This window comes from Oncorhynchus gorbuscha, linkage group LG04, assembly GCF_021184085.1.
Source record: "Oncorhynchus gorbuscha isolate QuinsamMale2020 ecotype Even-year linkage group LG04, OgorEven_v1.0, whole genome shotgun sequence".
Lineage (NCBI taxonomy): Eukaryota > Metazoa > Chordata > Actinopteri > Salmoniformes > Salmonidae > Oncorhynchus > Oncorhynchus gorbuscha.
In genome coordinates this window covers 45432867-45448264 of record NC_060176.1, presented here as the reverse complement: position 1 = coordinate 45448264, position 15398 = coordinate 45432867, and the positions used below count along the sequence as shown (strand labels likewise).

The 15398-nt window shown below is 41.2% G+C and overlaps 1 protein-coding gene across 2 annotated transcripts in view; it reads left to right on the top strand.

Moving 5' to 3' along the window:
• Positions 1 to 15398, top strand: part of LOC124034140 (golgin subfamily A member 7-like) — a 39605-nt gene that overhangs the window by 13429 nt on the left and 10778 nt on the right. For both annotated transcript variants that reach the window (XM_046346908.1, XM_046346907.1), the window contains exon 3: positions 9036 to 9188. In XM_046346908.1, the coding sequence (XP_046202864.1) occupies positions 9036 to 9188 (153 nt within the window). The remainder of the gene's footprint in view (positions 1 to 9035; positions 9189 to 15398) is intronic.

The window sequence follows — 15398 nt, the reverse complement described above, 5'->3', positions numbered from 1 at the left end:
AGTGGCTTCCGTCTGGTCACTCTACCATAAAGGCCTATTTGGGGAGTGCTGCAGAGATGGTTGTCCTTCTGGAAGGTTCTGTCAGAGTGACCATTGGGTTCTTGGTCACCTCCCTGACAAAGACCCTTCTCTCCTGATTGCTCAGTGGTGCCGGGCCGACAGCTCTAGGAGAGTCTCGGTGGTTCCAAACCACCGAGACTGGTTCTTCCATTTTAGAATGATGGAGGCCACTGTATTCTTGGGGATCTTCAATGCTGCAGAATTGTGTTGGTACCCTTCCCCAGATCTGTGCCTCGACAAAATTCCTTCGACTTCATGGCTTGGTTTTTGCTCTGACATGCACTGTAAATAGACAGGTGTTTGCCTTTCCAAGTTATGTCCAATTAATCGAATTTATCACAAGTGGACTCCAATCAAGTTGTAGAAACATGTCAAGGATGATCAATGGAAACAGGATGCACCTGAGCTTAATTTCTAATCTCATTGCAAAGGGTCTGAATGCTTTCTTATTTTTAATACATTTGTTAAAATTTTTAAAAACCTGTTTTTGCTTTGTCGTTATTGCGTGTTGTAGGGAAGATTGACGAGGGGGGAAAATGATGTAATCCATTTTAGAATAATGCTGAAAATGTGGAAAAAGTCAAGGGGTCTGAATTCTTTCAGAATCTCTCATCTCCTTTCAGTTAGAGCCGTGTGGGGTTAGCAGAAGTCTAGGAGCAGAAAACATCAAGTGCAGCTGATGACTCCAATACACTTTCACTGATCTAGTATTTACCCTTTATCCTGTTATGCTTGAGAGCAGTGACTGGTTTAAAAAACAGTGTTTGGTAATGATTCAGGGAATGGAATGAAGCAGGTCCATGAGGAAAACTGCCTCCACCTGTTCCATGCCCACATACAAAATGTGCTGCTAGCAAAATGGGGGGGTTGACATTCATGTGTCACATGAAAAGAGTAGTTTTACAACACAGCTTTTGGGTTTAATGGCACTTCCCTGTTGATTGGGTGGTCTCTCTTTGGTACACTTGTTTTCCTGTAGGATTCACTACACATACCACTGCTGAAGAAATACATCATGCTACTCCTCAGGGAGTCCATCCACAGCTACAGTGCCTCATCATAAAAAACCTTTCCAACATTTCTCCCATCCCCTTGCTAGAATAATATATCATAGACAACGTACTGCCAAACATTTTAAGTGAGCTTGTTCTTTTTTATACAGTCATATTTATTTCACCTTGTCAAGATTTTATTTTCTTTCTTTTTCAAATCTCAGGAGTGACAAAATACCTCGTTCATCAATTTAATAAAATACTTAATTTTATTCAACTTTGGATTCATGTTGCTCTTTAGCTGGAATAGATCATGGGGCAGCACATTGTGTTGATGATTTTGACCTCTATTTAAGGTTATTTAGTTGTTGTTATTATACATTTTTACATGTTCTTTTTCTATCTTAAGTTTAGCTAGAAGAAAATATCTGGAAAATTGTTCATTGTATTTGGCAGATAGCTAGCCAGACCTGCCAGGGACAGTGAAATAAATTGATAATGCTGTCAAATTTCCTCCACTTCCAATTTGCACATGTTTGACCTTTCCCTTTTTTCCCCCTTCTTCGAATTCACAGATCTACAGTAGATCGCTTGATGCAAAGTAGGCTAAATAAGTTGTTTAAGATGGTATCTGGGTCATTCCATCACAAAAAGCACAAGAAAGAGGATTTTGACACCCACCATCTCAAAATCTTCTGAAATCGTTTCTGTAGTTATTTTATTGAAATATAGTTTGATCTCTGATTACATTAAGCTAATTGATTGCACCCAAATCGGTCATTTTAACTTATAGGATTCACATAATATTAAATGATGGGCTCCCGAGTGGCGCAGTGGTCTAAGCCACTGCATCTCAGTGCTATAGGCGTCACTACAGACACCCTGGTTTGAATCCTGGCTGTATCACAACCGGCCGTGATTGGGAGTCCCATAGGGCTTTGGCTGGTGTAGGCCTTCATAGTTAAGAAGAAATTCTTATTTACAGACTTGCCTAGTTAAACAAAGGTTACATTTAAAAAAATATATGTATACAATATCATTACATTATGTTTGACAAGTAGTAAGAAGCAGCGGCTTGGAGGATTGTTTATTCATAATATGTAATGTATTCTCAGTGAATTTGAAGTAGCTTTCATTTCCCCCCAGAAAGTACCAGTACCAGTTTTGTCCCCCTTTAGATGCCGCTGTTCCTGCCATTGCCACACCGTTTTATCTACACTGATCAAAAATATAAACGCATCATGTTAAGCATTGGTCCCATGTTTGATGAGCTGAAATAAAAGATCCCAGAAATGTTCCATACGCACAAAAAGCTTATTTATCTAATTTTGTGCACTAGTTTGTTTACCTCTAACCACCACAAAAACATCCTATGGCTAGTTAACTTTTTCAAGCAGAAATTTGCTTCCTGCAACACAAACTCAAAAAAGTTCTGGGACACTGTAAAGTCCATGGAGAATAAGAACACCTCCCAGCTGCCCACTGCACTGAAGATAGGAAACACTGTTACCACCGATAAATCCACTATAATTGAGAATTTCAAGAAGCATTTTTCCACGGCTGGCAATGCTTTCCACCTGGCTACCTCTACCCCGGTCAACAGCACTGAACCCCCCCCCCCCACAGCAACTCGCTCATGCCTTCCCCATTTCTCCTTCTCCCAAATCCAGTCAGCTGATGTTCCGAAAGAGCTGCAAAATCTGGACCCCTACAAATCAGCCGGGCTAGACAATCTGGAACTTTTCTTTCTAAAATGATCTGCCGAAATTGTTGCCACTCCTATTACTAGCCTGTTCAACCTCTTTCGTGTCGTCTGAGATTCCCAAAGATTGGAAAGCAGCTGTGGTCATCCCCCTCTTCAAAGGGGAGACACTCTTGACCCCAACTGCTACAGACCTATATCTACCCTGCCTTTTCTAAAAGCCAACAAACAGATTACTGACCATTTCGAATCCCACCATACCTTCTCCGCTATGCAATCTGGTTTCAGAGCTGGTCATGGTTGCAAACGGCCAGCTCCTCAGTCTCAGTTGCTAATATATGCATATTTCTATTTGTATTGGATATAAAACACTCTAAAGTTTCCAAAACTGTAAAAATATTGTCTGTGAGTATAACAGAACTGATATTGCAGGCAAAACCCTGAGGAAAATCAAAACAGGAAGTGGCTTCTATTTTGAAAACTCCATGTTCCATAGCCTCCCTTTGCTGGATTTAAAGGGATATGAACCAGATTCCTTTTCATATCACTTCCTCAAGGTGTCAACAGTATTCAGCATAGTTTCAGGCTTTTATTTTGAAAAATGAGCCAGAACGATAACATCGCGTCAAGTGGTCACATGAGTTTGGATAGGTATTGCTTTTCCCTCTCCTACTGTGAAAGACATTTGCGGTTGATATATTATTGATTATATATTTTAAAAACAACCTGAGGATTGATTATAAGAAACTTTGACATGTTTCTGTGGACATTATGGAAACTTTGGAATTTTTGTCTGCATTGTCGTTCTGCATTGACCGCTCTTTCCTGTGGATTTCCTAACATAATGCGACAAACAAACGGAGGTATTTTGGATATAAAAACAATCTTTATAGAACAAAAGGAACATTTGTTGTGGAACAGTCTCGTGAGTGAAAACATCTGAAGATCATCAAAGGTAAACGATTAATTTGATCGCTTTTCTGATTTTCGTGACCAAGCTTCCTGATGCTAAGTGTACTTAATGTTTTGTCGTGCGATCGCTAAATCTACACAACCGCTTGGATTGCTTTCGATGTAAAGCATAATTTAAAAATCTGACACGGCAGGTGGATTAACAAAAGGCTAAGCTGTGTTTTCCTATATTGCACTTGTGATTTCATGAATATAAATATTTGTAATAATATTTATTAAATGTAGCGCTATGCTATTCAGCGGTTGTTGATGACACTTATCCCGTTAGTGGGATTGCAGCCATAACAAGTTTTAACAACCCTCCAGGCGAGCTTCAATGCCATACAACTCTCCTTCCGTGGCCTCCAATTGCTCTTAAATACAAGTCAAACTAAATGCATGCTCTTCAACCGATCGCTTCCTGCACCTGCCCGCCCGTCCAGCATCACTACTCTGGATGGTTCTGACTTAGAATATGTGGACAACTACAAATACCTAGGTGTCTGGTTAGACTGTAAACTCTCCTTCCAGACTCACATCAAACATCTCCAATCCTAAGTTAAATCTAGAATTGGCTTCCTATTTCGCAACAAAGCATCCTTCACTCATGCTGCAAACATACCCTTGTAAAACTGACAATCCTACCGCTCATCAACTTTGGCGATGTCATTTACAAAATAGCCTCCAATACCCTACTCAATAAATTGGATGCAGTCTATCACAGTGCCATCCGTTTTGTCACCAAAGCCCCATATACTACCCACCACTGCGACCTTTATGCTCTCTTTGGCTGGCCCTCGCTTCATACTCGTCGCCAAACCCACTGGCTCCAGGTCATCTACAAGACCCTGCTAGGTAAAGTCCCCCCTTATCTCAGCTCGCTGGTCACCATAGCAGCACCCACCTGTAGCACGCACTCCAGCAGGTATATCTCTCTGGTCACCCCCAAAACTAATTCTTAATTTGGCCGCCTCTCCTTCCAGTTCTCTGCTGCCAATGACTGGAACGAACTACAAAAATCTCTGAAACTGGAAACACTTATCTTCCTCACTAGCTTTAAGCACCAGCTGTCAGAGCAGCTCACAGATTACTGCACCTGTACATAGCCCATCTATAATTTAGCCCAAACAACTACCTCTCCCCCTACTGTATTTATTTATTTTGCTCCTTTGCACCCCATTTCTTTCTATCTCTACCTTGCACATTCTTCCACTGCAAATCTACCATTCCAGTGTTTTACTTGCTATAGTGTATTTACTTTGCCACCATGACCTTGTTTTGCCTTTTCGTCCCTTATCTCACCTCATTTGCTCACATTGTATATAGACTTATTTTTCTACTGTATTATTGACTGTATGTGTGTTTTACTTCATGTGTAACTCTGTGTTGTTGTATGTGTCAAACTGCTTTGGCCAGGTAGCAATTGTAAATGAGAACTTGTTCTCAACTTGCCTACCTGGTTAAATAAAGGTGAAATATAAAAAAATATAAAAACCTCTATGTTAGTGAGCATTTCTCCTTTGCCAAAATAATCAAGCCACCTGACAGGTGTGGAATATCAAGAAGCTGATTAAACAACATGCACCTTGTGCTGGGGACAAGTTTTGAGGGAGTGTGCAATTGGCATGCTGACTGCAGGAATGTAAACCAGAGCTGTTGCCAGATAATTTAATGTTAATTTCTCTACCATAAGCCACTATAAGTGTTGTTTTAGAGAATTTGGCAGTACATCCAACTGGCCTCACATCCTCAGACCAACTGTAACCACGCTAGCCCAGGACCTCCACATCCAGCTTCTTCACCTGTGGGATCTTCTGAGACCAAACACCAGGACAGCTAATGAAACTGTGGGTTTGCACAACCGAATAACTTCTGCACAACTATCAGAAACCATCGAAGCTCATCTGCGTGCTCCTCATCCTCACCAGGGTCTTTACCTGACTGCAGTTCGGCACCATAACCGACTTCAGTGGGCAAATGCTCACCTCCAATGGCCTCTGGCACGCTGGAGAAGTTTGCTCTTTACGGATTAATCTTGGTTTCAACTGTACCGAGCAGATGGAAGACAGAGTGTATTGTCTTGTATGGAAGAGCGGTTTGCTGATGTCAACAGAGTGCCCCATGGTGGGGTTATGTTATGGGCAGGCATAAGCTACGGACAACAAACACAATTGCATTTTATCGATGGCAATTTGAATGCACAGAGATACGGTGATGTGATCCTGAGGCCCATTATTGTGCAATTCATCCCCTGCCGGCCCCAATGTCCCAGTTCTTCCATGGCCTGCATACTCACCGGACATGTCACCAATTGAGCATGTTTGGTATGCTCTGGATCAACCTGTACGATAGCATGTTCCAGTTCCCACAAATAGGTATCTGTGACCAGCAGATGCATATCTGTATCCCCAGTCGTTCACAACATTAGGGCCTAATGAATTTATTTCAATTGACTGATTTTCCTTTATATGAGCTGTAACTCAGGAAAATCTTTTGAAATTGTTGCATGTTGTGTTTATACTTTTGTTATATTTTTCTGCTCTCTTTTATTAAATGAATCACAATTTTCTTTGTAACTTTGGGTAAAAAACCAATAGTTTCTGTTCATGATGGAAATAAATTGTGTGGTTATCCTCACAATTCAAGGTAGTCAACAATTAAAATAATTCACTTTATTCTTCTCTTAGGCTAAATCTGTGTCCAGGAAATGGCCCCTGTATGTGTGGTTTATTCCCCTTTGAAAAAGTTTGGGATTAGTAAGACCAGGGATGGGCAACTGGCGGCCCGTGGACCAATTGTTGAGCGTTTAGGTGCAATTTAGAAATTTGGTTGTGCATCCAACAGTTTTTCTCTTATGTCAGTCACTGACAGTCACTCAATCAACCCATGTCAACAATTTATTTTTTTAGATTGGTAAATTAGTCTGACGGCCAGTTATCTAAACTTCTAGTAATCATGGTCGAATTACGGATTGGGTGGGTGTTCCATTGACTAACAATTGACTATCTCACTCATATCATATTAAAATCTCAACAATATGGCCAAAATGTTGAATTGTAGGAAATTAGCTGTAAAACTGCAGGCCTTCATGACAAGTTCCAATCTTTTGTGTCCCCTCTCAAAGTTGCGCTTCCCTGAGTTAGACCATTCCTGGTGAGCAAGCAAACCATTAGACTACAGCAGTTCGAATGGTTTCGATGGGTCTTCAATTGTAAAAGTCACAAACACACACTGTATAGTGTTTTAATGGTATTGGGTTGGGTCTAATGTTAAATGTCACTTATCACACAACATGTATTAAAAAAAACACAAGACTACCATGAAATGGTTTCTAATTGTATTTTTGTATTAGGGTAGTCACAATATTTAGTAACTGCCCATTTCTCCAGGAAATATTTGGCCTTATATGAGAATTGCACCATATGGAAAGCCCTTTCAGAGAGCTGCCACTTGTTTAACTATTCAAGGAGAGCTGGATTAAAGCATTAGGTTGCTAAGAGAAGGACAAACTAAATTGCTTTCATGGAAGACTGACTTGACTTAACCACATAATATATTTTCATCATGAGCAAAAGCTATTGTTTTTCAACCCAAATTTGCAAAGAAAATGTTGTGATCCATTTGATAAACACAAGAAACCAACAAAAAGGATAAAAGTGTGTGGCAGTAGCAGGAACAGCGAGATCTTGTGGTCAAAGCCTGGTACTTTCACACTAATCTTTGAGGAAAAATGCAATGGCAAATTTCAATGGCTACTTCAATTGCTAATTTCTTTAAACAGGGGGTGACATCAACACATTTACTGAGAATATATTATATAGTCTCAATAAACAATACTCCAAGCCATAGCTTCATACTACTTGTCAAACAGAGAAATTATACTGGCTATTGGGGTGGGTTTTGGGTGGCTTTTTATGATTTATTTGGATTCCTTGAATCTTAATCATTGTTAAGAGGTTTGTTCGAATCGAATGTTGGGTACTATACTATTTATTGAACTTATTTAGAAACATTCCTGCAATATTATTTTAACTACAGAAACCATTTCAGATCAATCTGAGATGGTGGGTGACATGGCACGATTAATCTATCGTCTAATACTACTACCATAGCACATACTTCCTAAAGTGCACATCTACACTTTTAAAATCACAGCATCTAACGTAATGGAAAAATTCTCAGACGAAGGAGAAATGTGGTTTGAATCCCAGCCTTCAGATGGGGAAATTAGAGGGATAACAAAGACTCCTCACGGCGGGCACCAAACATGCCTAAGACCACTGATCTGTTGGAGCTTGTTGTTACATTCCTTGGGCACATGGGAGCATAACTTGGAGGCTGTTCAGAGGCACAGAAGGCCTGGCTGCTCCCTTCATCTGGTCTGGTCTGCAGTCCGCTCTTCTCAGGTTGTGTCCCAAATGGTACCCTATTCCCTATAAAGTGCACTACTTTTGACTAGAGCTCAATGGGCCCTGGTCAAAAGTAGTACTCCTATATAAGGTGCCATTTGGGATGCAGTCTCACTCCATTAGGCCTGCTGAGGAGACCAGAGTGGAGACTCACGCCAACACTCAGTCAAAACACCCTTCACTACTTCCAGTGGTCCAACGGCCCTTGGCCTCTCCTCAGTGGAGCAGGCCTGACCTGACGTGATGAGTGAATGGTAGTGTTAGCCAGCCCTTAGTTCCACTCTGTCCGGAATTATTATATGTAATGGCTTCAACTCTGTTAGAACCACATTGCATCTCTCATATCGGCAACACTAGAGCTAACATCACCAGATTGATGGAAACACTGGGAAAGTTGTTTTTTTAACTAGCTAGTCTGCCAGTAGATAAGGAGAGACAGTCAGATTCCTCACTAGAGGTTTTGGTGTCTCCTGCTGCGGTATAAAGTGAAAACATGCGGTGAGCACACGGCCAAGCCTTCCTAATTATTTTGCCAAAAGTGGAGAGAGATGCAACATGCTCTGATTAAAAACACGATTCGAATCAAACCACTCATCATTTATACCGAGGATGAAAAGGATGAAAAGAATGTATAATTAACTTTCCATTTGTTAGCTATCTAACACTCCATTTGATCATCTAAAATAGTAACTATGTGATGTGTTTTTCTATCTTGATTGCCTTTCTTTAGATCTCACCATGTGTATCATCCTCAGAAGCAGTTTTTGATTTTACTTGGGTTGCTTTCCAAATGGCGCCCCTATTCCCTCTATAAAGTACACAACTTTTGACCAGAGCCTTATGAGCCCTGTTCAAAAGTATCACACTATATTGGAAATAGGGTGCTATTTGAGACACAACTTGATTGGTCCCGTGTTTCAGATTGACAAGCAGCAGTTTGAGGAGACTGTGAGGACGCTGAACAACCTGTATGCTGAGGCAGAGAAGCTGGGAGGCTCGTCGTATCTGGAGGGCTGTCTGGCCTGTCTCACAGCTTACACGATCTTCCTCTGTATGGAGACACACTACGAGAAGGTGAGAGACCTTCACTAATCAACACAACTAGGGTTGCAAAATTCTGTTAACTTTCTCAATATTCCCAGGTTTTCCAAAAATCCTAGTTGGAAGATTCCCGGAATCAGAGGAGAATAAGCAGCAAATGCAGAATACTCCAAGCAGGATTTCTGGGAATTTGGGGAAACATACTGGAATTTTGTAACTCTATGTTAGTGTACTCTTAATGTGTGCTGACTACAAAGCTAGTGCTGACTAGGTAAAGCCAAAGTGCACCCAAGTAATGCTTTGGAATTCTCTGAATTATATTGTGGACCAACACTCTAGAATAGATTGTAAACCAGTCAGCAGCCATTTTCTGGAGTCCGAAAGAAATGCCCCCTCAGAAATGGCATGATATTATAAGTGCGTTTTGATCCCATATTGAAGGCCTCTATTACGGTCATGTAATCCATCAAGATATTTGGTCAATGGGTTTAGCTTTCATGTTGCAAGTTAGTGATTTAGAATTAGTAAGGGGGAACACAAACTAGTACAGTGATCACATTTCATGGAAGTTGAAATGAGATGTGAGGTATTGATATTAATATGATTAATGGCAGAGAGCAGTACAGCTCTAACAATAGCGCCCATACAAGCAGATATATACATAATCTAAAATGTGATTTTAACATTTAGAGTGAGTATACTGTTACTACACACAAGCATTTTTTCAGATCCAGCTCTACCGGTTGGCACATACAGTGGTTGCTCAACTAAATGTTTTGTGATTATGCTGAGGTACTTAGAGGTAATTTGTGGTTTAGGACGGTACCCTGCGTCACCACTTCATTGCTCCAGACCAGCGCAAGGGGGAGTTGGAGCACTAATTATGCTTTTGGGTCCTTCTGTGTCTCTGACAATGAATGGGCGACATAAACTTAAATAGAAACTGATAATTGTGCATGACTTAAGTATTACTTACTAAAACTGTTGTTGCACTACGGTCTAAGGCAGTGCCAGCTGTCTTGCTACAGATGCTGGTTCAATACCCATGCCGGCCTCGACTGGGAGACCGATGAGATGACTGTAGGTTTTTGGTTTCTCCCCCTCTAAAAACAGAAATAAATCATTCTAAATAACAAACTGGCTTTATTTACAAATTAGTAGCAATGTCTCACCCCATGTTCAAGAATGGCCTTTTTCTCGTTCATTTTACGTTATTTGAAAATGAAATAATCTCCAAAATACCATTTAAAAAAACAAAACAAATTGATTGTTAATTTAGAATGATATAAAAGCCCCTTGGATATTCTCACAGATATATTATTAACCCTGTTATTGGCAGGACAATATATATCTGTCATGGCTCCCGAGGGCACACAATGGGATTGCCTTGCAGTTCTCCAGCTGTATCCACTGAAAATGCACGAGGTTCAAGGCACGAGGGCAGGGGGCATGGGATGGGCTGCAGAGCACAGAAGACAGACTGCCCATGGGGAACAGAGGAGGAGGAGGAGGGAGGGTGGGTGGGTGGTCCCCCATCCCGCCATACTTGGTAGCACAGAGCAACACTTTAAGGGGCAATGCATTAATAATGGCGTTGACTAGGGAAACGTTCCCGCTATTCAAACAGGTAACTGGACAATGGACTTGCCTAGATGGAGGGTAGGGGGAGAATTCTATCGTCAACTGTATTTCTAAGTTACGTTCCAAGTTAAGTAGCATTATTATTATGTATCACATATGACCGTGATTGGGAGTCCCATAGGGCGGTGCACAATTGGCCCAGCGTTTCTCTCCCTCTAAATATATAAATACATGTTTTGGCCTTTACAAATATTATTTTGGCCTTTATTCAGATTACAATTGCTCACTTTCGAAATAACCTCCAAAATATCATTATATATTATCAAGTTGATGGCCGGCACCTACATAAAGCTGATTGACTCACTCATTCATGGCTTTGGATCAAAATAAATAGTTTAGTTTATTAATTCGACCATTTAAAAAAACAAGCTCACATAAAACTTGAAAAAGCCATAAATGCACATGAATAAAATCATTGAGGATAACACACAATAGAGTCTGGGACTTATTTCCATTGTGGTCCTCTTGAGACAAGATGGCTAGACATGATCAAACACAGTTAAACACAGTATGGCAGTGAAATAATAAAACAAAAACAGAGAGGAAGAACATATATCTCACCATTACATTAAGTACCAACATTCTTTCTGATAGTCTTTAACCTGTTAAGCTTACCCCCTACTTTTTCGAACATTCTGTTAAAAATCTCGCAACATTTCAGCCCTGCTACTCATGCCAGGAATATAGTATATGCATATGATTAGTATGTGTGGATAGAAAACACTCAGACGTTTATAAAACTGGTTAAATCACGGCTGTGGCTTTAACATAACGTGCGTTTCATTGAAAAGTGCAGGAAAATCTGATCACTGAAAGTGAAAAAATATATCCATCCGCCGCTTCAACCCATTGTTATGGGCGAAAGACATTAAATATGGCTGAGGTTGCAGTACCTACAGCTTCCACACGATGTCAACAGTCTTGTCATTTGCCTAGGATTTGTTTCTTGGTCAAACGAACAAGAGACAGCCCATTTCTTCCGGTCTCCGACCGGATATTTTGGTTGAGAAATACGGACAGTATTTCAAGATGGATCCCTATAGAAAACACTTCGTCTCGTGATTAATTTGATCGCTTATTAACGTTTACTAATACCTAAAGTTGCATTACAAAAGTATTTCGAAGTGTTTTGTGAAAGTTTATCGTCGACTTTTTGAATTTAAAAAAATGACGTTACGTAACGCTATTTTTTTTTCATTTATCACACAGTCTACATAGAACGATATCTAGGCTATATATGGACCGATTTAATCGAAAAAAAGACCCAATAGTGATTATGGGACATCTAGGAGTGCCAACAAAGAAGATGGTCAAAGGTAATGGATGTTTTATATTTTATTGTGCGGTTTGTGTAGCGCCGAATATGCAAATTATTTTAAGTCCCCTGCGGGTCTTTTGTGGTGTTACATGCTTTCGCCGAAAAGCATTTTAAAAATCTGACTTGTTGCCTGGATTCACAGCGAGTGTAGCTTTAATTCAATACCCTGCATGTGTATTTTAATGAATGTTTGAGTTTTAACTAATACTATTAGCATTTAGCGTAGCGCATTTGCATTTCCAGAGCTCTAGATGGGACGCCTGCGTGCCAGGTAGAAGCAAGAGGTTAATAAAGAAATGTTTTGGTTATCCTGACCTGGACACAGTGTACAGTATTATAATAGCCCATTATTAGAATCCTCAAATGTATGTGTAATTATTGGCGGAGAGTCACGTCATATTTTTCGATATAGTGTAGGTCTGCCATTGGCGACATGAGTCTCACTAGTGTTGAGTCATGTGCTGTTAAAAGTGGTGTAGGTGTTATTTAGTTAGACAAAAATTATGGTGTAGAAATGTTATGCTCTTAGTGTAACCTTTATTTAACTAGGCAAGTCTGTTATAAACCCATTCTTATTTACAAGGACAGCCTACTCCTTCCTCCCCATCGTGGTATTGAACCCTGGCCTCCCACAAGCCCGCGCACGACACAGGGATTCTTTAGCTAAATAGCCCGGGACTGTGTAGCCTACTCCCGACCGTCACGTTGTACAGCGCCATGTTTTCCGTTTCATCCTAACGGAAACCCAGAGGGTTTTTAGTTTTCCTTGAATATAAGCACCATAATATTAAGCAAATTAATTAAGCAAGTACCAGTCAAAAGTTTGGACACACCTACTCATTCTAGGTTTTTATTTTATTTCTACATTGTAGAATAATAGTGAATACATCACAACTATGAAATAACACATATGGAATCAGTTAAGAACAAATTCGTATTTAGAAGGACAGCCTACTTCCTCCCTGTCGGGGAATTGAACCCCGGTCTCCCGCGTGCCCGCACGACACAGGGATTCTTTAGCTAAGTAGCCCAGCACTGTAGCCTACTCCTGATTGTCACTTTGTACAGCACCATATTTTCCATATCATCCTTAGGGAAACAAAGAGGTTTTTCTTGGAATAGAAACACCATAATATTAATCAAATGAATTAAGCAACATTTCTTAAAATCAGTCCCATTGTAGTATGTTCTTACAAAAAAAGGTTTTAAATTCTCTACTACAGCCACTATTGAAGGCTATAAAATGCTTCTCAAAGATGCCCTCTGGTGGTCAAACTAGCAATAACATTAATGGCACCAGTGGTTGGCACTTAAATAACGTTCCATAGAATCTGCGGCACCACGCAAGCTGTGCTGCACTACGCTGCAGTTTTTACAGGACGAACCACTGCACAACCATATAGGAATTTATTTATTCCTGTGATGCATTGACTTAGGCTCCTCGTGGGAGTCATATGAAATCAAATGTATTTATAAAGCCCTTTTTACATCAGCTGATGTCACAAACTGCTTATACAGAAACCCAGTCTAAAACCCCAAACAGCAAGCAATGCAGATGTAGAAGCACGTTGGCTAGGAAAAACTCCCTAGAAAGGCAGGAACCTAGAAAGGCAGGAACCTAGGAAGAAACCTAGAGAGGAACCAGGCTCTGAGGAGTGGCCAGTCTTCATCTGGCTGTGCTGGGTGGAAATTATAAGAGTACATGGCCATTTACACCAGATCGTTCTTCAAGATGTTCAAATGTTCATAGATGACCAGCAGGGTCAAATAATAGTCACAGTGGTTGTAGAGGGTACAACAGGTGAGCACCTCAGGAGTAAATGTCAGTTGGCTTTTCATAGCCGAGCATTCAGAGGTCGACACCGCAGGTGCAGTAGGGTGAGAGAAGGAGGGAGAAAGAAGAGAGAGTCGAAAACAGCAGTTCCGGGACAAGGTAGCACGTCCGGCTAACAGGTCAGGGTTCCATAGCCGCATGCAGAACAGTTGAAACTGGAGCAGCAGCACGACAAGGTAGCACGTTAGCACATCTGGTGAACAGGTCAGGGTTCCATAGCCACAGGCAAAACAGCAGAAACTGGATCGGCATAGAGAGAAGAGAGCGTGCATACTTAAGTTCACACAGGACAACAGATAAGGCCGTAGAGTTTCACCAGATAGGACAGACTGACCCTAGCCCCCCCAGCACATAGACTATTGCAGCATAGATACTGGGGGCTGAGACCGGAGGGGTGAGGGGACACTGTGGCCCCGTCCGACGATACCCCGTAGAGGGCCAACCAGGCAGGATATAACCCCACCAACTTTACCAAAGTACAGCCCCCCCACCACTAGAGGGATATCAACAGACCACCAATGTACTACCCTGAGACCAGGCTGAGTATAGCCCACGAATATCTTCTTGACCGCACGAGCACGAGGGAGAACATAACCGGACAGGAAGATCACGTCAGTGACTAAACCCACTCAAGTCGAGTGTAACGGAAAAAAGCTTGGTACGACGTGATGCACCCCTCCTAGGAACAGCATGAAAGAGCACTAGTAAGCCAGTGATTCAGCCCACGTAATAGGGTCAGCGGCAGAGAATCACAGGGGAAAGAGGGGAGCCGGCCAGGTGGAGGCAGCAAGGGTGGTTCGTCACTCCAGTGCCTTGCCCTGCACCCCAATAAGAAATACGTGTTATGTCTCATTAATATCTCCTTCCTCCTGATTTGTGCCAGTGTTAATTACATCAACACTTTTTTAGGATGAAAAATACGTCAACCACCTATTTTTCCTTATTAAAACTATAATGATGAAGAGACGAGATGCCCCGGAAAAAACAAAGTATTGCAAATTACTTTTCATTTTAGTCAACGAAAATGTGACGACATGTGAATTCCACGTCAGACTAATGGCCATTAATTTGACATGACGCTCCTTTTTCTCCTTTCATTTGTTTTGTCCAATCATAAGCATGCATGAAGTATATTTCATGTCAATTCTGGCAATGAGAGGATTGCATCTTTCAGTTGTGCGGTCTGATTGAGCTGATCTGCCCAGCTCTCCCACACAGATCCCAGGCGGTCACTTCCGTCACTTGTCAATCTTTTGAACTGATGCAAAGCCAGGATACCTCAACTAGAGACCATGTTTGCTCTCTTACTTTCATGTAGGCTATTTTTGCTTTAATCACATTAGAAGCTCTGTTTCCCATGTGCGCTGTTATTCATTCATCTATGTTGCCGCTTTTTCGTCGTGGTCCGCAAATACGAGCTGCAGTTGCTTTTTTCCTGTGGCAAAAACAA